The sequence below is a fragment of the Eutrigla gurnardus genome (assembly GCF_963514095.1).
Source record: "Eutrigla gurnardus genome assembly, chromosome: 9".
NCBI classification, from domain to species: domain Eukaryota; kingdom Metazoa; phylum Chordata; class Actinopteri; order Perciformes; family Triglidae; genus Eutrigla; species Eutrigla gurnardus.
The window spans coordinates 15597626-15621042 of NC_139923.1; the positions used below are offsets into that span (position 1 = coordinate 15597626).

At 40.6% G+C, this 23417-nt stretch overlaps 1 protein-coding gene across 2 annotated transcripts; it reads left to right on the forward strand.

Moving 5' to 3' along the window:
• Positions 1-126: 126 nt before the first annotated feature.
• snx33 (sorting nexin 33) lies at positions 127-19954 on the forward strand. 2 transcript variants are annotated; one of them, XR_014597765.1, is made up of 3 exons: positions 127-2417; positions 16776-17732; positions 17766-19954. XR_014597765.1 is itself a non-coding variant. In XM_084018011.1 (2 exons), the coding sequence occupies exons 1-2, from the start codon at positions 989-991 to the stop codon at positions 17027-17029; spliced, it is 1683 nt and encodes a 560-aa protein (XP_083874137.1). In that variant the 5' UTR covers positions 127-988; the 3' UTR covers positions 17030-19954. The 2 variants fall into 2 exon arrangements, 1 of the variants encoding a protein (XP_083874137.1); XM_084018011.1 differs by having other exon boundaries at positions 16776-19954.
• Positions 19955-23417: the final 3463 nt, after the last annotated feature.

Consider the following 23417-nt stretch of genomic DNA (forward strand, 5'->3'; position numbering starts at 1 on the left):
TTATCCAGCTGGGGGCGGTGTTGAGCCAGTTTCTCTTGTACAAAGAAAATAAAGGAGCTGATGAAAAAAGTCGAAGTTGCCTTCAATTGTCCAAGCCTAACGTCATGGAAAGAGTAACTTTGTTGCGGCGCGCACGGGAATAAACCCAAAGAAACAATACTGACCCGTGGTGTTTGTTGATACTACGTAGAAGGAGATAGTTTATTTGCGGATTTCGTTTTTTTGGGGGGGTTGCATTCAAAGGATCGAGTGGAGATGCGCAGGAACCTGTTTACAAGGAAAACGCAGCGAGTTTCAGTCTGAGGGAATGCGGAGCAGGCTCACGCTTCACAGGAATATCATTACTCATCCCTCTGTTTTTCTTCACGCCGGGCCACTTTGTCTCCGAGATATTTTCATCAAGGATCATTTTTAGGCTCCGGAATGAGAAACAAGTGTCCGATAAGTGAACGACACGAGGCTGCAGCCCAGTTTCTGAGGATTAAAACCACCGACGGTTCTTTTGGAGGAACTCTTTGGTGAAACCATCTTTTGTGTTTTGAACCTTTTGTGTTTGTGATGTAATCTGAGGAAGCGGGTCCTTCTGTTATGAGGAAACCAATGTGTTATAGAGCATTTATAGTCTAAAGTTATTGTTGGACGTTTAAACGTAATAGACAGTAAGACAATGGAGCGATAACCAGGATGCTATTGGTCACAGTCGGTCTACTTTAGACTCCTGGCGGATAGAAGTAATAGTTTTACGTAACTGTTGGCGTGACCTGTGTTTACTAAGTGTCAGATCATTAAATTTACATAAGTCATAGGCTACTGTGCTGTTGCACACCTGATCCAACAGCTGCCATGTAATTTGAGATGAGTTTAAATATTACAGAGAGCTAGTGTCAGATGTTTCCAACAGCATGCACCAAGACAGTGGCATCAATATAATCTAGGCACTATGTGCATGTAGATTCTTGTTTGCTTTCGGTCCCACTGGTGTATCAAGATGTCAGTGAAAGCCAAAGCAATCTACACCTTTTTAAGTGAAAACAAAGAGGAGATCAGTATCCAGGAGAATGAGGAGCTGGTTATCTTTGACGAGAACTCAGTGAACGGCTGGTATCAGGGGGAGAACAGCCGCGGGGAGAGGGGTCTCTTCCCCGCGTCCTACGTGGAAATTGTTCGCAATCGCTCAAACTCTAACGTGACTGACTGCTCCATAAGCCCGGCAGGATCTTTAGGAAATGACTCCTCATATTTCCCCTCGAGCCCAAACACCCCCCTGGATTTGCAGCAGAGTTACTATGACGACGACGACGATGACTGGGACGACTGGGATGACAGATCAACAGTGGTGGACGATGCTGATCACGCTAGGAGCCCCGGGGCGAATGGACATGCCCAGAGCCCACTGTCCAACAACCCCAACGTGCACTACCGGGCCAAACCCCACATGGAGAGACAGGACAGCATCTCCAGCTCCAGGAAAGGCAGCATGGTGGGCAGGAACTTAAACAGGTTCTCCAGCTTTGTCCGCTCGGGGGTGGAAGCGTTTGTGTTGGGCGATGTGCCCATGATGGCAAAGATAGCTGAGTCATACACCATCGACATGGGTCCCGTGGGGCCCCTGTGGAAGGAGAGCCCACAGCCTTTCTCCTGCTCCATTGAAGACCCCACAAAACAGACAAAGTTCAAAGGCATCAAGACCTACATTTCTTACCGGGTCACGCCGAGCCACACGGCACATCCCGTCTACAGGCGCTACAAACACTTTGACTGGCTGTACAACCGCTTATTGCACAAGTTCACTGTGATCTCTGTGCCTCACCTGCCCGAGAAGCAGGCCACGGGGCGATTTGAGGAAGATTTCATCGAGAAGCGCAAGAGACGACTGATACTGTGGATGAACCACATGACCAGTCACCCAGTCCTCTCCCAGTATGAAGGCTTTGAGCACTTCCTGATGTGTGGCGATGACAAGCAGTGGAAACTGGGCAAGAGACGGGCGGAGAAGGACGAGATGGTGGGTGCCCATTTCATGCTGACCCTCCAGATCCCGAATGAGCACCAGGACCTTCAGGATGTGGAGGAGCGGATCGACTCCTTCAAGTCCTTTGCGAAGAAAATGGACGACAGCGTGATGCAGCTCACTCATGTTGCCTCGGAGCTGGTGCGTAAGCACCTGGGTGGGTTCAGGAAGGAGTTCCAGCGGCTGGGAAATTCTTTCCAGTCCATAAGCCAGGCGTTCATGTTGGACCCTCCCCACAGCTCAGAGTCCCTCAACAAAGCCATTTCTCATACAGGCCGCACCTATGAGAACATTGGAGAGATGTTTGCAGAGCAACCTAAGAATGACCTCTTCCTCATGCTGGACAAGCTGTCACTCTACCAAGGCCTGCTCGCCAACTTCCCCGACATTATTCATCTACAGAAAGGTAAAATCACCCATGAGTAGTTATAATGTGAGAGAGAGTTCACTGATGTCCTTATACATGCAAACGTCTTTAAAAGGAAATTATAAAACTAACTGTACTAAAAATGTTAAAATCCCATCTGACTTTAATTTCAGCAGCTTGATCCATATTTCAATTTCCAAAGACAAGTCTTTATGTGAAATTACAAAATGGTAACCTTATCCTGCCACCAGGCCACATACTGGCCTCTTCATGTGATAATTAATAATATAATTATTCTATTATTAATTATATAATTATCATTTATTAGAGAGGCCAAGCAGATTATTATCGGACCTAAATATTTGTTACTTAGTTGTAACAAGTTCATCCTTCAATTGAGACATGCAATGTGTTGCATTGGCTGTAATAATAATAAAGAACGATACACAAAGTGTATTGTTAAGTCATCTCCCCTCATCACAGACACACACACACCAACACACAACATTTAAACCCATAACTGAAACTTAGGGTTAGTACTATGTTTTATGTGTCAGTCTGGGATGAATATGAGGTCAGACTGTTTGTCATCTGAGGTAACTTGCTTCACCTCCTTGATCCTCACGCACACACACACACACACACACACACACACACACACACACACACACACACACACACACACACACACACACACACACACACAGACACACACACACCAGCACACACCCATTCTTTAGGTTTAACAATGATGGACCTGGACAATCTGTGCAAACAGGTTTTCAAAGAGATGGTAGTGGATAGATAATTTCAACTTCTTGCCATACTCAAACAGAAAATCAAACTTAATCAAGGAGTGTACTTTTTTTTATATCCAAAGCTCTTAATGTTACTGACATCATACAACGTTTACAATAGCTGTCATTGGAGCCTGGAAATAATTGAACTCCTTACCAAACTAGTAATGTTACATAACAACGTATGTGTTTTGTTGTGTAAGTTCTCCTTATTGTTGTCTGGGTTCTGTACAAAGTTGGATGAGACAAATAGGGAAGCACTTTGTTGTAGTGTAATGTTACAACCAATTGCCATGATGTGACAAGGACACTTGAGTGACATGGGCCGGGAGAGGCTTACGGATAAGTGATATTTTATCGGGTCACCTTAAAGGTGCTGTATTCCAAATTCAGAGTGAAGATTCACTGCTTATATTTGTTGAAACCGCTTCATTATGACTGCAATCATTAGGTTATTTCACTCTCATGTAAGAGTTATAATGGCATATAGCCATTTCCCTGTAACTGTAACATTCCTGATTTGAAAAAAAATTGAAATATTAGTTCTGTGCAGTTCTGCACTGCAACTCAGGCTGTTTCTCCAGTGACTCTTGTTTTAATTCCGACATATCAGCATTTTGTGTCAGCCGTCAAACATATCAAACCATATCAGCTGTGAAAGTGCTCCTGCCAGTGAGGAATTGTGCTCTCAGTATGTCATCCCCTTCCTTCAAGCAGCTGGGAATCATTAACACAGAGGTCATTTGTGATGTAATTTTGTTAGATGCATTTAGTCACTCCACCCACGAATAAATGTGAAAAACATCTGAATGATATTAAACAGCCAGTCCACCCAAATCACAGATAAATTATTGTAATTATTTAACTCTGGCGGTGTCAGGCCGTAGGCAACAGAGAGTTGCACATACCAAAGTTTTGAGATACCTGGCTCTACAACTTCATTTTTAAATGCCTGGCGCACCACAGACGAGATTCCATTCACCCTGTTTATATTGGGAAGACAAAGGTGGATATCCCAAAAATATATCCTTGGCTATATACCAGCAGGGGTAAGCAGAAAAATATGTCTCTCTATAATTTTTTCAAACTGACTTTTAAAAAACACTGTTACCTTTTTAAGAAGAAATATCACGTACTTCCTTTTTGAAGTGAAAAGTTCAGCTTATCACAGACACGTTCCTGCTCAATTCTATACAGTCATGGTGCCTAATGTTAACTAATGTTGGCAAAAGCTGGATATTGCTGTGTAATGGACATTACTGCAGATTTCTGGCTTCATGACTCTTCTTGTGTTGCTGTTAACACAAGATATGTTTTACCACTATCTTGTAATTGTCGCACATAGTCACTCTGTTTATCAAACTTACCATCGAAACTATGAGGAAAGGAAATTCGAGTTTTTTTCAAGTTTTTTTGCAATCATGATTGCCATTTTTTTAAACGCCAAGGGATTTATTTTTACCATACAAGGACGATTCAATTATTTTATATAAGATCATCAGGTGTATCAGGTGCACAGGTCAAACGGGTCCTTTATGCCAATACATTTAACTACAGAGTGATTGTTTGCATCTAATATTTCAAAGGAAAGCAGGCCTGAATTTGAATAACTTTGTGGCAAATCCTGTCAACAAAATTTTGTACACAACGTGCATTGCTTGACATATTTTGGTTTGTGCAGTTTAGCTGTTCTCCATTCTAGACTTTGCTTGCCAAGAGTAGGGCTTTGTATTGCACCTTGACACTGAAAGTTGGCTTTCATTCATTCATTTGGTCCATAGACTGTGCATAAAAAGTGGATGTTGTCACCATGATGTCACCCATTGGTTTGTGGTCTATGGTTTTGAAGCCTTGAGTATGTAATTTTGGCCATGTTGGTCTTTGGCCGTTGCTATCTTCGTTTTTTGAAACGAGAAGGGGAGCTAAGTACAACTGAGTGCTGAATTTTTAGACGTCCAATATGTTACAATTCACTTTCATAAACTGAAAATACACTGTGAAAAGGTTCAAGTTCGAACACAAAACAAAGACACACCAGTACCAGACAACACCTTGGTAGCGATGTGTCAATCCCAAACTAGCCACGCTCTGAAGCATAGACTGCTTTATCGTCTATTTTACTCTAAGTGGGACCATCATTTAGAAAATGTCATCATCATGCTGTATTGAAAAAGACTTGAAACCAATAGCTACAGCTTTTCTGATTTTCTGAACCGGAGGTTGCCACCTGACGTTGTCATTATTTTGGTACTGGTGCCAAATCAAACCAAATTAATCAAATAGTTTGTGATTTAAATGAAAGTTCTTGTACATCTGGTTGTGTTAGACAACATTTAACACCTGAGAAGCTTAGTTTATTATGTTAAATGAAAAAGGGGATTTGTATTTCACGAATCTGTACCGCAATTCATTGTATTGGTAATTGTATTGAAAATTGTTTTATACAACATTAAAACGGTACCCAAGCGTAGCCGAGAGACAACAAATTGTGTAAGCGAGGTGGTTGTGTAGCAGTGTTTTCGTGAAGACAGAAACCTTTTTCCCGCTGCTGTGTCTTCCCTGCCGGTCCAATAACTCCCCTTGATGTGACTTGTGTTCTGCTGAACCAGATACAGCTGTGGCAACACTCAGAACACAAACAACTGAGGTCAACCTTTTCCGGTGCATTCCTCCTCCTCTTCATGTCCTCATTGCTGCTTTCCTGACGTTCCCCCTTCACCAAGTTCTATAGGGGCTGTTTTTTTTAACCGTGATCCTAGTGAGCATGTGAACTTGAGGAATGTTAACTGTCTTTGAGATGTGGTGTTGGGCAGGGACCGCATGTGGCCTTGATAAAATGGATTTGGGGAGGGGGAGATATTGGGTAATGTCAGAACAAAATGTCAGGGTGTGCTTTAAACATCTTTCTCCCACTTTCTCTCTCTTTTTTTGGCTTTTACTCAACAGATCTATAATTCTCTTTTAGACTCTGCTTTTGCTCATTCTACAGTCTGCCCTGGTTTCAATAATGGAGAGAGTAAATCTAGTCTGGTCCAAGGGCTTCGACTCCTAACAGTGCTCTGCCGTACTTTGAACCTCTACCAAAACGAACCCCGTAGACCTTGATCTCATTTAAAATCTTAATCTATAAGCATAATGGTAAGGCGTTGTTACAGAGTACAGGGTAAGCTATTCGTGTGAGTAAAGCAGATATCATGTTCTGTCGATTTCATACCTGATAATGACTGAGGCACCGATCTGAGACAAAATCACATCACATCATCTTTGAGTAAACACAAAAGGGCTCACAATAGAGTGAAACCAACCCGCCCCACAGCCTGGGTTCCAGTCCGAGCTGATCTGATCACACGTTGCGAAAGTGAAATGTAAGGCGTTGGCTCCGCATGAGATCTGGATCCGCCTCACCTGTGTACCCTGAATGACATGCCGATGAAAGTCAGGCAACAATTCCAGTTGCATTCTTGTGGATAACCCAAAACTGAACTATAAGTTGTGGGTTAGCTAGAAAAGAGGAAAAAATTCAGTACATGGTCACAAATGACATAAAACCAAAGCAACAAGTTATGACCAATATGCTGTTGTAATCTGCAGTTTTGTAATCAGCCCTTAGCTGTTCTCCTTTTATCTCGACTCTTTTTTGTTTTTTTTGGCGTGGTCTTTCTCCCTTGAACTGTAGCTGATACGGGATAAACCCCCCTGTGATCCACACCAGAGCTGAGAATTATTCAGTTTGAGAATGAGCTAGCTCCCCTGGGACGCCTCCAGCTCACCAGCCAGACTTTTAATCTGGACAGGAGGTTAGTTGTCCTCCATATGGCAACACATTACAACACCACATGCGGGCCCCATCAGTTGGAAGGATAAGATATCTTGCTGAATGCCCCCTTTGATCTGCCACAGAGAGTTGTCTTAACTTTTTGGGGATTGTGGTCGCCTACATAGGTGAACACTATTGCGCGTTTCGCCTCAATATTGTTTAATTTTTGTTTAATTGTTTAAGTGCTGACCAGGCGCTCATGCTGCGTTTATATTGTCTGACAAATGTGTTACAGATTAACATTCCATACACTGGTTACACCACACAAGAAAACTGCACAGTCAGCAGGTAGACAAACCTCAATCTGTGAAACCAGACTAGGGCTTCGGAAGCATGCAGTGGCCCAATTATGGCACCTTTTGAATACTGATAGTATGTTATGCTTTTGGCCACAGTACCCATCGCTGGCTGTGGTGACTCATGACCAAATGTTTTCTCTGTCTCCTGTTTGCTTACCCATAAATCTTGACAAAGGCCAGGCCCTCGTCTTGACACACACTGTCCGTCCACATGCTTCTGCATTCCTGTCCGTTGGCCCAGTGCACTGCTGTTTCACACCGAAGGAGATTACAGATGTCTCCAAGAACTCAGTCTTTACCACAGCAGTGTCATTCGACTGAATAAGGCACAAGCTTAGAGAATAATTAGCCAGTGACAAAGCTATTCCCTGTAATTTTTTTAGATTCTGGTCCACCCATGACAATAACTGAAATTGGATTAAGAAAATGTTCAGTGTACAATGCAGTTTTATACACCAGCCATCAATTACAACAGTCAAACACTTCGCTAACACTTTGTCAACAAAAACTATGCTTCACAAAGTTGTATCAATGATAGCTTTCTGTCATAGATGACTTCTCAAGTTAAAGTAGGCATGGTAGTCTGTAGCTATAAAGCCCATGTTCAGACAAACAATAGCCTTGGTCAAACAAACAATGTGGCCTCGTAATCCATTTCAGTCTATTGGCATTGGGGTTGAACCTTGCTCAACATTTGCCACAGAGTAATGCATTCGGCATGCACTTATTAGCCAAAAAAGTGCATTTTAGCACTAATTTATGTTACTGAGGGCATTTTAGTGTCCTTCAGCTTATTGTTTTGACCAGCAACTTACCTGTTTTGTTCTCACTGCTCTCATTACCCGTTTCCAGATCAAGCAGGCCACTTTTTTCATTTAAAAAAAGCTGCGATAACCCCAGGTATGCTACCTGTCCAGCACCAAATGATGAACAGAGAAGGTTAGCAACTCTGGTGAAAGTAGTGGAGCGTTTAGCAGCTAAAGACAAGTTAACACTTTACGACTTTCAAAGTCGTCACATCACTATACTGTTCACACTACACTAATTGTTGTCTTGTAATCGGAAGTATTTAAGTTGTCTGTAAATCCGACATGTATCGGAAGGCTACTGACGAGGCGACCCCTCCTTAAGTTCTGTAGGGTTTCATAAAGATACATTTTTCTCAAGAAGTTGGTGGACAACACCACAGAGATAAAACATGACTCCAAATGCATTCTGATATTGCTTTATGTGAAGTGTTGTATTTTGCCAAAAAATCAAGCTTATACACAATGCAATTGTTGTTGCTAAATGCTGTGACATGGTTGCATAGTGGTTAGCACTTTAGCCTCAGCTGCTTTTTGGGTGAAGCTTACAGTTAGCTCACAGATTCATTGTTTTTCTCGAACTACTTTAACCACCAGTGTGTCTTTTCCCTGACAGGAATGAATCTTTAACTGTCAGAAAGATCCTGTGTGTCTGCCAACGTAGCTGTAGTCATGGTAGCGCTGACAAGATGCTTGTGGTTGCATTGGAGACGCCACCCCTCAGAGGAGGGCATTGTTAGCTGTTGCATTCTCTGGTCTTGTTCTTTCGAAAGTCACCATCATAAAAGTTATGACATAAGAAAACTTGTAATTTGATCAAGTAGTTCATCTGTTGTTAGGATCAGCCAAACATTTTTCATCGTAGGCTGATCTTGCATTTTTTTCTTTCATTTGTGATGCTTCTCTCAAGTTATTGCAACACTACAACATCAGGTCAAACACACACAGAGGGAATTGTACATCTGTTCTATAAACAAAGCTGAAACTGTCTAAAATATTAATTGAGTGTCACAATCAGAAACACAAACAGGAAACCTTAAGACCTGGGGGGATTTCATGACATCAGTACTCTTGTCTCACAAAGTAATAATAATACATTATACAAGGTATTAAAATGTCAGAGTTAATGTTGACAGGGACATTTGATGTGGGAGGACTGATGATGCTTTGTGAGGCTGGCGGAGTTTTTAAAAATATTTTACCCATATCCAATCCAACTTTAGATTTCACTCTGATAATTCTGTTTTTTTTCATGCAGTTGCATGAAACCTGAGCTGGGATACAGGTGAATGTAATGAATCACTTTAGGCTACTGATTGAGTAGCTTTTATGCGTACTTTTCAAATGCACTTAAGTATGTAGTTTTAACAGAAGTAAATCTGTTACTGAGTGAAATATTTATTGTTGTTTTAAAATGATCAACGGATATCGTGAGCTACAAAAAAACTGACTTGCCCGGACAACAAACAAATGCCTTGTATCAAAAGCAGAAACAGCATCAGAGAAAGAGGATGGAAATCCATGGCATCTGTGTCCTAATGCAGTGTAAACTTTTACTTTTCTACTTTTTCTTAGCATTAACCGCTAATTTTAGCCAAAAATGAATAGGCTTGTACAAAGGGAAACACTAAGATGTGGGTCACATAATGTTGTTTAAATGCTTAATTATATTATGTGTTATGTGAAGCAGTTTCTGTCGGGAAAAAAAATTATGAGGCGATAATTTAAGCTTTTTTAGTCATTTTACCTGGTCAAATGCATCAAGACTAAAGTAAGCTCTGATGAAATATATACTGTAAGGGAAACCGTCACAAGATTTATTATAAAAATCAACCTGGGTAGTAACTAAGTAACTTTTACTTTGAGTACTCTTTTTAATTGTACTTGAGTCATGTTTTACTGAAGTTTCAATTTCAATCAAGTAATGGTACTTCTGCCTGAGTATAATATTTCAACACCTCTGATGAAAAGTTATGGAATCAATTGCTTTGCAGAGGAACTTTAGCAGATACACAGAGCTAATGGTGATTAATTATACTTAATTTCAAGATCAGTTAGTGGTCGACCGATATGGGTTTTTCAATGGCCGATGCTGAAATTAAGATAGCAGGGCGGCCGATGGCCGATCTATAATGCCAATATAATGTTTTTGTTTATGACAATTTAATTAATAATAACAACAACAATTCAGACACAAAATTGCTATGGGGGTGGGACCCACTGATGCTACAGACCTATTACAGATGGTGGGACCTCACTTCAGACTCGGGGTGTGAGCGGAACTAGACAGGTCCTTTTATAACAAAAGTAGTGTTTGCTACACTGCTGCCGGCCGCACAAGAGCCGCCCCTGTGCTCGCTCCGCCACTCCCCGCAAGCTGCTGTGCGCCCTGCGGGACATTTTTTGTTTACCAGCCTCGTGAGCGCAGGCATTGGCTGATGCCGATCATCTGAAAATGCAGATTAATTGGTCGACCATTAAGATCGGTGCTCAGCATATCCCTCATAATAAACTTACATCTTGATAAGAACATGAAAGGGAAAAGGATGTATAACACCATCCATGTGAAAGTGAAGTATATAGCAGTTTTGGATATATAATAGTTTTCAGATACTCTGTGCGTATTAATCCAACATCTGTTGAACATCTCTTTGCATGGCTTCAATTAGGATTTTAGTTGGAACTATTGGAAGCTTCATGTCTTATTCCTTTGAGTATGAAATAGTTGCGTGGTCAAAAAATGTAGTAGTTGCGTAAATTAATGTGTGCAGAGGAATTTGCCCATAGATAAATCATTTCTGGTAAATAATTCCCCCTTGAGGCTGGTTCAGTTTTTACAAAAAAAAAAACAATCAAATAATTGGAAATAAAAGGATATTGGAGATGGCTAAAATCAGCTGTGAGCACATTCCATCACAGAAAATAAACTCTGGCTCTGTTTTATCTGTGTATTTGGCTGGTGTCAACACTATTACATACTGTTAGCTTACTCAGCAGTGGGGTTTTTCATGTTTATGTATCCTCAAGGCTTTTAAAGTCCACATTAAACACTGGCAGAATTTGCAGTTTGACTCTGCCATGCATTCTTGAAGCTGTGTCTCAGTGTGTCTTGTTTTCTTCTTTGCTAAAGCCTCACCTTCCTCTGTGTTTTAAAATTTCAGTTCCTCTGTGCATCTTGTGTCCTGTCTTTTTCCTTTCATTTCTTTTCATCTTTCTATCAAATTTCAGTATTTACTCTAATTTGCCTTGACATTACAGACTAAAGGCACAGTCATACCAACACAATCACAAAACGTTGCAGCAAAAGTTCAGTGGGATCACCTCAATTAGCATTTTTTTCCCACAGGGAAGATGTAGACCTAAAGTTCAACTTGGGATGCTTTGTTCTGCTGTCAAAGCTGACCTTTACGGTAAGGGAGAGCCTCTGTCAGACTATAAACTTCTCCATAATGAGGAAAGTTATGAAGAGTCAATGATACAAATATATCTTTTGAATTGATTGTCTGAACTTACTATCTCACTAAAGACCACACTAACAAACTTTATAGCTAACCACTTGTCAGCTAGCAATCTCTCTTAGCTAAGCTTGTTCCCTCTTCACTAACTTATTATTGAATTACATTTTTTTACATTCCTGAGAATTAAATGACCGTACAGTAGGCTAGAGAGAAAAGAAGGCCAGAGAGCTATTGCTACAGACTAGCATGCAACATGCATACAAACTTGCATGTTTTTTTTGTTGCTAGGATGTTAGCTGTTAGCTCACCAGCAAACCTACAAGTTGTCTATTGCTGCTTTCAATTGCAACTTGTGAGCTCGTGGTTACAACATGGAATATCGTGTACATGATATGGTGTGGTGAAGTTGTGAGAACATGGATAATACCATAACCTATTAATGTTACTGTCGCCGTCTAGAAACCACCAAGTCTAACAATTTAGCAAGCTAGCAAATGGGTAATGTAGTGCAGGAAATAAAAGCAGTATGTGAGAGGGACAAGATGGGAATATCAACATTTTCATCAAACATCACATCATCCACCAAAAAAAATTAACCCCCATATATTTCCACTTCTGAAACGTCAGCAAACATGAAGAACTTGTGAACTCTGAGCTTTAATAAATGATCCACTTCCAAGGGTTGTGAATACCACAAGAAGAGGGTGTTGATATGGAGAATTTTTGCGAACACAATAAATATAACCCCTTTGAAGGCACCACGTTGACAAGCCTCTAGCATTTTCCATTTCACATTGATTGAGCTATCATTTTTTTTGCTACTTCCATCTCTGACCTCAACAAGAAAACACTTTGGAGCATTAATATATTTCAGTAAGACGGCTTTATTTTTCTTTTCTATATTCATTTACTATTTTTTGAGAGATCAACAGAGAACAAAAGTCTCATCAGTTCACTGTGGTGCTTGACTCAGACGTCACACACATACACACATTCACAGCCCTTTGCTAATGGTTAGTGTTTTGTGGTGACAAGCTTCATTTGTCCTCAGCTGGAAAATGTTTCTGTTTACTCCTTTGCCCAATGTGAATAACATCCACTAATCTTACTCAGTCACGTGAGTTCTTCCTATGTTTGAAGTCTTTCAACCAAATTCACGGACTACTTTATTATACAGTACACAAACGAGTCACTCTGATTACACAACTCCAATACTTTACCATGATTTCTTGTCTGTATTTTGCCATTAAGCATTTTAAGTGTTTCAGACTTACAGTATTTTAACTATATTGCATTCTAATATTATAATGTACGTGGCTGTTTCAGTCACTTTATACACCAAACGTAGCAAATAATCTTGGATTTGAAAATGTCATGCCATTAACTGCCAAATATTTATTTTATTTCACAAGACAGAAATTTAGCCTAGTTGCAAGCCGTAAATGAAAAATATTACCCAATATATTGTTTTTGTTTTGTGTTTTGTGGTTTGCGTTGCAGCAGTGAAGTCAGTTGGCAGTGCTTTCACACATTAACCTTGTCACACACACACACACACACACACACACAGTTTTGGAAATGTATCTTCGTGCAAAAGGCTAATTACATCATCGGAAAACGAAATGGTTTACAGCACAAATATGGGATATACCTGCATTGTGTACAGCTGATGGTCCTTAACCAAGCACTACATACCATCATGCATTGTGCTGAAGGAAAAAGGGCAGACAGATGAGGGGAGAGAGTGCGGCGCAATTGAGACAAATCCATCAATTGGGAAAATTACCCCCACATTGACAACGGCAGCGTTTACCGCTTTATGCCTTCCGTACTTACCTTTGACAACAAAAGCCCTAGACACATGACATCACTGTTTCCCAGGGGATCTTAAATTCACTTATACTTTGATTATTTTGATTACAGGCAACTCAAAAGAATTAATGTCTGTATTTATTATGGGTGGTCCGCCAGTCAACATTGATCTGGCAGGTTTTAGTTCTGTGACACCAGTGATGTAATGAACGACGCAGGGAAAATGGCCCAAGGAGTGTCTGAAAGTGTTTTTTCATTGTGCGGATGAGCTCATCATGTGGCCCTCTACATAGAACGATTAATGGTTTTGGATACCACAATGTTAATGTTGCAAGAGCCAAGTTGTTCTTTGGTTATGGAAAGACATTTTATAATTTTACTTATCTTGCTAATCTTACATTTCAAGAGTTGCTACATACGGCTTCCTAAAGACACCCATTGTAGTAAAATGCGTCCTGTCTAGAAGTTGATATTAGCACACCACTTATCAGCCCATGTTATGTTTTGTTGATACATTGGGGCCTACACATCACAGGGGTCAGCTGGTTTATACAAATGAGCCTCAAGTAAAGAGTCTCCACTCCAGTTAAATGGCGCCCCCGCTTTGTGATAAAACAAGAAGAAGGATTTAATTAGCTGTGACTGGAAACCGTAGTGCTTCATGACAATGAGTTTAAAATTAGACACACTTGTCTTAAAACTGCTGTGTGCTCGTGTTTGGATCCCCGAAGAATCTGCATTCTGTGGACAAAATATAATGCTGACTTTGCTCAAAGGAGCTCAGCTAGAGAATTGGGAAATGTCAGCAACTCTCAATATAAGCACACAAGCAACACACACTGTAAACAAATACAGATATGTTAAAAGGGGACATCCGTTCTCAGTTTCATGTTTGTGTCAAATGAAGAAGAAGGGAAGGAGTGCTCCACTTCCTGAATTCATCCCGCGGTGACCCCAGGCTGTGGGAATGAGGAATTTAGCAGATGCCTGCGTTCAGTTCCCCTGAGGGTTGTTGCCGTAATTAATCTTGACTATCCTCATTCTTTTTTTCTCTCTGCTTCACAAACACACTGAAACTAGACCTGTTTTGATTGAATTCAGTTTAATCCAAAAAAGGACACAGAGAAGGTATTCAAAAGACTTCTTTAGGAGGCTGTTGAATTCAGTGTTCATTCCCACTGTCACTACAGCAGCTATGCTGTCACAACTGGACAAGCATCAATTTGATTTTAGATTCAATCAATTTATCATTTTTGAATTGGTTGATCCATCCATTTATTTTTAATGCCACCTTTGCAACTCCACGTTGCATTGATTTAATGAATGATATCATTAGGATAACTACTTCCCACTGGTTTTCCATCATACTTTAAATATGCACGCTGTGTGGTTTTAAGAGCTTACGTAAAATTTAACTTTACGAACCGTGCAGAAACGCTGCCAGAAGCCTTAATTGTGTTTTTAGCTCTCCTCATACTGTTTGTTTCCCTCTCCTCTCACTCCTCCTTAACCCCTTATAGATGACTGATATTTACCACAGACCCATGACCCATTGCATGTGAGATAGGTCAATTCTGTTTTCGGCCACAGCCTTAAAACCTGCGGTAGCCAGTCTGGTTGGACAAGATAAACAAATCTGGTTTCTTTCCAGGCCACCGGCCATGTATCATAGAGCATTTGTTAACTCAGTTAAAGGAGGCAGAAAGGTGGGAATGAGCAACCACTGCTTTGGTTTTCATTCGGTCACAGTTTTTTATTATGTAGCATTTAATGTTTTAATTTGTGGTGTAGTGTATCAATTTAGAGAGCAGATTTATCTGCAAGGTAGAGCACATGAAGCTGATCCAGAAATGTTGAACCACCCCCCCCCCCCCCTCATTAGTCCTCGCTGCACACACACACAGCCATGAACGCCTTTCCTTTATGTCGCGTAGACATGCTATCTGGCGATGCACATTCTCCTCTCATGTGGAAAACAGAATACATGAATGTAGGTCACCGCCACAGACTGTAGTCCACACGCCTCCTTGCTGGATCAGACTGGAAATGCTGTTCATGCTTTCCCAGACTTCTGCCAGGAATTCCATATGAAATCCAGGGCGGCACAAACTCTCAGATAGAGTTAATGGATTAAACCTGTACACTGGAGCGCACACATTACAGCCACAAACTAGCTAGCATTTGCAAACTTGTCCAAGCTAGCTTATCTGCATTTCTTCCTGGTATCGAGATGAGCTTGTATGAGACTGAGGTAGATGCACTAATCTGATCTGAATGCAGTGTGGCGACATGCCATTCCGCTGCCATATCTTCTCCTTGGAAAGTGATGTCATGTTCAGTCTAGGTGGATGTGGTTACAACTTGTCCGCATCATGCTGAAACTAGACGTTTGGAATGCAGTAAAACAAAAAGTAATTGTATCTGTATGGCTTTACAGTAGTTCATTTCTGGGGGAAAAGTTACACCGTTGGTCTTGCTGAGTGCCATATAGCACAACGTATAGAAATCCAGACCCACCCAAAGCCCTGAGAGCAATGAAAATCTGAGTCGGTTTTTTAACTACACTTTAGTTTTTATTACAACTTTTGTTGAGGGGTTTTTATTTTTATGCTGTCATCTGAAACACTTTTTACAGCGTTCCAGTGACATAACATCTCATTTTGACGCCTCTGTATGTTTTACTTTGTCTGAAAATAGTGACTTTTTAGTTGACAGCGAATTTAAAAGATCTGTCCAACCAGATATAAAAGCCCTCTTTAATTTCAAGCTTAAATCTAATGGTATACTTTTGGTTGTATTTGCCCAGTGTCTGCCTCTTTAATATATGAAAATAAATCTGTGGAAATCTGTTTTCGGTAATCATAGGCATAAAATATGACATGTAAAGGATTCAACAGCAGTCAGCACCTTGATGTTATATCTTTTAAATGTAGTTTTTCAATGCTGTGAGCACCACAAACAAAATGTACCAGCATGGTACTCGGTTGAAGGCAGACATATTAAGAAAAGAAAACCCCAAAACCTCAGAAATAAAAAACGAAAAAAGCTAGCTAGCTACCACTATGTGATAAAACATGTTGCGCAAGTAAAAACTAAACTATCTGCATCACCACAAACCATTTGAGACCACACTTCGCTCCTCCACTTCAGCTGTCCGGCTGGTACCACCATCAATGAAATCAAACAATTGAGTTCTGGTCCTCAGTGGTGGAGTTCGTTCCACTTTACTTTATCGGCAATGATATCTTGTGGTTTCTTTCTTTTGACAAATGTACTTATTGTAAGTCGCTTTGGACAAAAGCGTCTGCTACATTCCCTAAATGTAAATGTTTGTGCAAAAACCAATCGCGATGCCTTTTGTGTTTCGATTTTGAATTCAACTGACACTATTTTAAAATCTAAACACAGGTGCCTTTGCCAAGGTGAAGGAGAGCCAGCGGATGAGTGACGAAGGAAAGATGGACCAGGATGAGGCGGACGGCATCAGGAAACGCTGCCGGACGGTTGGCTTTGCCCTCCAGGCAGAGATGAGCCACTTCCATCAGCAGCGAGAGGTGGACTTCAAAGACATGATGCAGGCCTACCTCACAGAGCAGATAGCCTTTTACCAGCGTGTTGTCCAGCAACTGGAGCGCACCCTGCGCATGTACGACTGTCTGTAAAGACTCCCAAATGCTGTCTGGTTGAAGATGCCAAAAACCCCAGAAGAGAAAGAAGGAAAGATGACTCTTTATCGAGGCATTTGTGTTGGTCAGGTCTGGTTCAGTTTGACAAGACTTGCAGATAAATTAAGCAATAGTAACTGGAAGGACGTACAAAGCCAGTCAGTCTTTCACTTTGATGGATTCAAAGTCACATTTTTTCAAGACCTACTGTAACTTTTTCACTTTTGAAATACACATCACATAGGCAATGTCACAGCGTATTGTTTATTTGACATAATTTAAGGTGTTTGTAACGCTAAAATAATAATATAGTTTCAGATTCATAGTGAATCTATAGCTGATTGTTCTTTAGTATAACACCATGAAACGGGTTCTGTTTTGAAAATGTCCCCTTCTCTCCAACATTAAGCACTTTGGCTTTTCCTTTCTCCAAAAAACCCCCCACAATATTCTGCTATATTTACCAACATCGCGCAAACATTCCAGACGTTTTTAATGCCGTTTTTATTGAAGTCACTGATTTTTCTCATCGGACCATGAAAAGATTTCTGGACAAACAAGTGCACTGCGTACTAAAATGGAATTTCTCCATCATCCTGTTGGGTGCTTATCTTGCTCAGTTGTTCACTGCTTTGAAATTCATATCAGATTCTCTGGTATCTTTAGTACAAGTCACAGATGTCTGTCTTAACTTTGCACTGTGCGGAAGACTTACTGATACCATGGAATTCAGATTAGTTTCCTTACAGTTTCCACACAGTAAGTGCCTTTAAGAAGCTGAGGCATTCGGATGGAGTGTTTTTTAAATGGACTATTTGTTTGTAGTATGACTTCTAGGTGGAATCATTTCGAATGAGTTGCATTTAGAAGCAAGTTTGCACATGTTTTTATACACTAGTGGGTCATAATGTGGGGTGTGTGTTTGTACGTAGGCGAGCGAGTGAAATGAGTCAACTGCTGTGCTGATCAATTTCCTTTTCCACAGTGGAAAACAAAAAAAATATGTTGCTTCCATATGTAGCAGCAGGTTTACCTTACCAGCTAGTATAAAACTTAGTCAGATAGTTGAAGTGACAGAAAGGCAGCATCTCAATATTTCTATTAAATAATTTCCTTACAATATTCTTCCCTTTAGAGTTTTGTGTTTAATGTAGTCTGGGTCAAAAAACATATGATTTAATGCTTATATGTATTTGAAAACAATCTAATCCACAATTAAAGCCACATTATATCATTCAGATTATCTCTACACTGTACCTTCTTCTGCCATTTTGGGAAATACCCTTATTCACTTTGGTGCCACGAGTTTGACGAAAAGAAAACGGGGGCAGACAGCGAGCCTGGCTCTGTCCAAAGCTTATCCGATACTCATTAATTCAATTTGTTTAATCTGTACAAAAACCAAAGTGTAAAAACTTCTATTTGTCGTTTGACAAGGTGTAACCCCCGAACCACAGCTTGTCATTTTGACATTTGGGTTTTTGTACGAACTGATGAAATATGACGTGTTGGTGAGAATAAAAGGAACTGGTTGGCAGATTTACAGTAGTGACCTGTGGACAGAGCTAGCTGTTTCCCTCTGTTTTCAGGCTTTATGCTAAGCTAAGCTAACAATCTGGTGGTGAAAGCCTTACATTTACAATCATGTCATTTAACTCTCAGCAAGAAAGTGATTAGGCATATTTCCCAAAATGGCAGAACCATTCCTTAATAATAATAATAATATATACATACAGTAGCTAAATGCTCTTCTTCCAGCTGTGATCACAGCGAAGTGTCACGTTTTACATTCTGTTTTCCACATTTAGTGTACTCATATTGCCACATTGAATGAGATTTAAGTGACTGCGAGGATTTAAGTCCCACTGTTGACCGCTTGAACGAGTGTTTAATCCTGTTTAACAAGAGGGGAAAAAAGCACGGCAAAGTGCGGTTTGACGAGACTATCTTTAGCATCGATTTTATGTGGAGCCTGCATTGGCAATTATAAGCATTACCTCAAGAACTGTAGGGAATGTTTTTGTGTGCTTCTCCTCAAGAAATTTCCAGTGTTTATTCACCAGTTGTGAGACAATGATTCTCCATTGTGATGGAGCAGGGGTTGATCTGGCAGTGGTGTGTTTGGGTTTCAATGAAAGGTGAAACATCTCTGCCTGGTGTTTGAGAGTTTCAGAATTCCAGTTTAGAGCCTTATTATGGTTCTCTATTAACAAAGAGGTGCTGACTCAGTGCTGATTCCTCAGTAAACAAATGGTCCCTGTGTGTGTGTGTGTGTGTGTGTGTGTGTGTGTGTGTGTGTGTGTTTGTACGTGACTCAGATATGAGTGTCTCAGTTACTGGTACTGCTCAGTTCACATCTGCAGCCTTTAACTCTTAGCTAACATGTGGTGTTGTTTATGTATATTTTTGAACAAACCTTTGCTTTTTCATACTAAGCATTATTATGTTTAAAAATGTTCGTCAGCATTTGCACTCGCGCAGTTTCTCCAAGACCAAAGAAGTCAGACATTTTCTACTGGGCTTCCATTATTACTCGGTTGAAGTGAAATTGAATGTGCTCCCTGGTTTTGTAATCGAATCTGTTCTACTTTGAGGAAAAATTGAAGAAAGAATTTAGAAAAACAAAAAACATTCCATAAAGAAACAAAAAAGGACACCAAACGCTAAGACAGATTTGGGGAAAAAGAAAGTGAAAAACCATTCAAAGAAGTGCTTGCAGCCTCAAATATGTTTCATAATGACACTTGATGTTCCAAAGCTGTGTGATGAGTTAAATGCCAGGCATTTGACACAGGTGACTGTTTCATAACATGGATGTGTGACCGCATGACTTGCAGAAGTCTCTGAAATAACAGATGGTGATTTTCCGTATTGATTTAAGGGAAGGGGACCTAAACATGTTAATAAAAGTAATGAGGGTGATGGCCTGCTGTTTCTCTTCTTTGTGGATTTGTACGACAATATTGTGAGTTTGTTTCCATGCAGACATTATGTCTCGACTCAAGTATTCTGTTTTATAGTTAAGAAAGTGTGAGCATCATATTTGATTCATAACCCATGTAACTCCTCTCTCAAGTATGAACAAACAAACAAGCAGCACTGACGTAAAACTGGGACACTGAAACATACATCCACATTACACAGTGAGCCTCCTTCAAAGCATTGTTGTTATCATATTCTGTCAGTTTTTTCTCCCCATGCTCACTACATGAGGACATTTGTCAGCAGGATGTGATGACACAAACAAACAGTTTGTCCTAAATATAACCAAAACAAGTCAGGAATTTCTGTGAACATGTAAACAAATGGACACACTGATGTTGAAGCAAAATAAATGAGACACAAAGAAATGTGCGCACATTGTGCTGAGTCTGAAAACAGCAGCATTTTCAGATCAAATTCAAGGTTTGGGTTGCCAATATGTTTGGTCTATTTGTATGTTTTCACCAGAAAGCATTTATCACTGTGTTTTTTTAGCCATGGCAACGCCGTGACTGGTATTCGTCTATCAGGCGGTCGGTTCAGACTGAAATAACTCAAGGACTATTGGATGGATCACTATAATATTTTGTACAGACATCCATTTCCAACGGCCTTTTGAGGTTTCTGATTCCTTCACTTTTCCTCCTGTGCCACCAGGGAAGTTGGCAGTTTGGGTTCTGAGGGAAATATCTCCTGGATGCATTACTGTGCCATTTGCTCAAGATATTTATCATCTCTAGATGATGAATTCTACTTACTTTTGTGAACCATTATGTACATCCTCACTGAGCTGATTCTCAGTTTAAAGGTGCAAAATTCTAAATCTTCATTCAAGAGCATATCTACGACCCTCAGTCATTCCCTCCACACAGCCCTCAGCATGGTGACGGCTGAGCCGGCAGCTAGAGGGAAACAGTGCTAACAGCACAAACAATGGCAACAGTGCTGACAGAGCTAACATTGTTAACTTGGAGAGGCACCAGGTACCGAGGGTAGGAGTAACGCTGACAAGACCAGGGGTCAAGTCGCTGTTATCAGCAGTGAGGAGGTAGCCTGAGGGGCACACAGAGGCCTACCTTGCGCACAAGGCCAGACTGGCTATATAACCAAAGCACAGAGAAACTCAGATTACAATGCACACACTTAATTCTCTCAGGACTCCATTATTCCACTTTATTCCACTAATTTAGCACCTATAAGTAGACTTATTTATATGTCTTATCTAAACTGTATTCTTATACTCAGAATCCTAACATAAAACTCAACACAAAACCTCTTCTTCAGCTATGGGTATGTAGGAAAACACTCCAAGCAACAGTTAACACCTATTCTGATATCACATTTTAGTACAAGCAGATTTTATTGAAAGTTTCCTTATATGAGTGAGGCTCTCCTGCTGGGTTAATTCTTGGAGACAGCTGATGAACGCCATGCCAAACCATAGCCAAGTACAATATGTTAGAAACTCTGGCTTTCCCCTTTAATCAGCTCCAGATGTTTAGGAAGAAAGCCTTTCATTTGGACAGCTCAAATTGACAGCCATGTTGGTGAAGTGAATGAGATGTTGGCAAAGATCTCAATAATATTGAGCTCCCTCTTGGAGGTGTCTTAACAATACTTTTTTTTTGTACCATAGTGGTAACTTCTTTTCTCTCTATCATGTTGACATATAGTGATGTTAAAGGATCACAGTTGCTCCACTGTTTGTCAAAAACCAAGAATCAGTGCATGTTACCGATGCACTTCCAATCTTTTCAACCTAAAACAAATTCCAGATGTTTCTATTTGAACCAATCCCTGGGTCTGATGGTAATGTTTCATGCACCTTCAGGTTTTGGTTTGCAACTGGAGCGGCGGGGTGATGTCACCTTTATGATTTGTGCCAGGAGGAGACATCATCGAGTTCACTTAGAAAACCCAAGACTGACAGGGGAGTGATAATCTAAATTTGAAGCATAAATCCCCACTAAATAGAGTGGTGAAAGAAGATTTAAACAGCATTTTCAAACTGATTAAGTTTGTCTGCCACACACTTCTATGATTTTTCACCACAGAGTATTAGTGAGGCAAAAAGGCCTCAATGGTAGTAAAATGACACCTTGGAAAAAGTTCCAAAAACTTGAGGTATTGCCAAAGTAATGCTAACAGCGCACTTCTCTGCAGCAACCCAATTTGTGTGAGTGAGGAAGTGGGGGGAGATGAAAACCGTTTCTTTGGCTTTTTCCATCAGACACAGCTGAAGCCTAGATGAGCTAACTACCTCTTTTCCAGAAGCAGCGGTTGTTGGAACGGCTCCAGCATGGTGCCAAAATTGACGTATCATAAAAAAACTCAAAATGTCCTGCTTCTACTGGTCTGGTCATGCATTGGGCGTCATGTTGCAAGTCACATTTACATTACTTGCACATTCTGAACTTCTCTTCATGCCCAGACCTTCCAAAGCAACACACCTGGCTCGTATGAAGGGGAAAAGTGAGCGCTGCTGCGGGGCCACATGGTAAAAGCGTTATGGCCCAGAGTGCAAGCAGTTGTCTACAAAAGACTGAAAAGAAACACATGATGCCAAGTGAAGGAAAAGGAGAGGTTTCATCTCTGCATAACCTAGGGAGAAAAAGTGCACCTCCAGCCCCTGTACAGGATATCTCAGAGGACACCATGTACCCAGAGTCCTCATTTGTTTCTGTTAATGAAAAATCAGTCTGAGCTCCGGAGCACAGCAGCAAATGTGTTTAGGTTCCAGAAGCATTACAGCTGTCTGTATCAACTGTTTGACAGTAGACATGAATCACACATGACTTTTTCAAACATGTCTAGACTCCAAGATATACCTCAAATTTCCCAGTGATTTGTAAGTAAGCTTCCCTGAAATATGTGGTCAGTGTATAAAGCATTTAATGGGATATTGGAGTTAAGAATTTGTTTTTGCTGTCACTTTCATGGACAACCAGACAGGATCATTATCTTGCTTCTGGATTGGCTGGAGTGACATGGACTTGATCTACACGGTGCAGAGGATTACAGCGTCCTCCTCAAGCATGCGGAGGACACAAAGGCAACAGATGGTTGAATCGACACATATGGTGGTTTTGGTAATCCCTCCTCCTCATGCCCCTGCTGCTGGCTGCTGAGGCCAATGTCACAGCAGGGCCAAAAGACCAGACCAGATTTGTGAGTTGGTTTGGGAGAGGAATCCTTGTACTGCCAGTCATTGTAATTATTGTTTAGTCATTCATTTTGTCATGCAGAAACACATTTTTTAATTATCCAGATACCTATTCATTGCAGAGGATCCAAAAGGTTTGGCTTGTAAGGCTGTAAAATGAAGCTATATCTGTAGCCCTGAAGAGGTACATTTCACAAGAAAATAAAAGTCACAAAATAGTGATTTTACACAACAAAATAG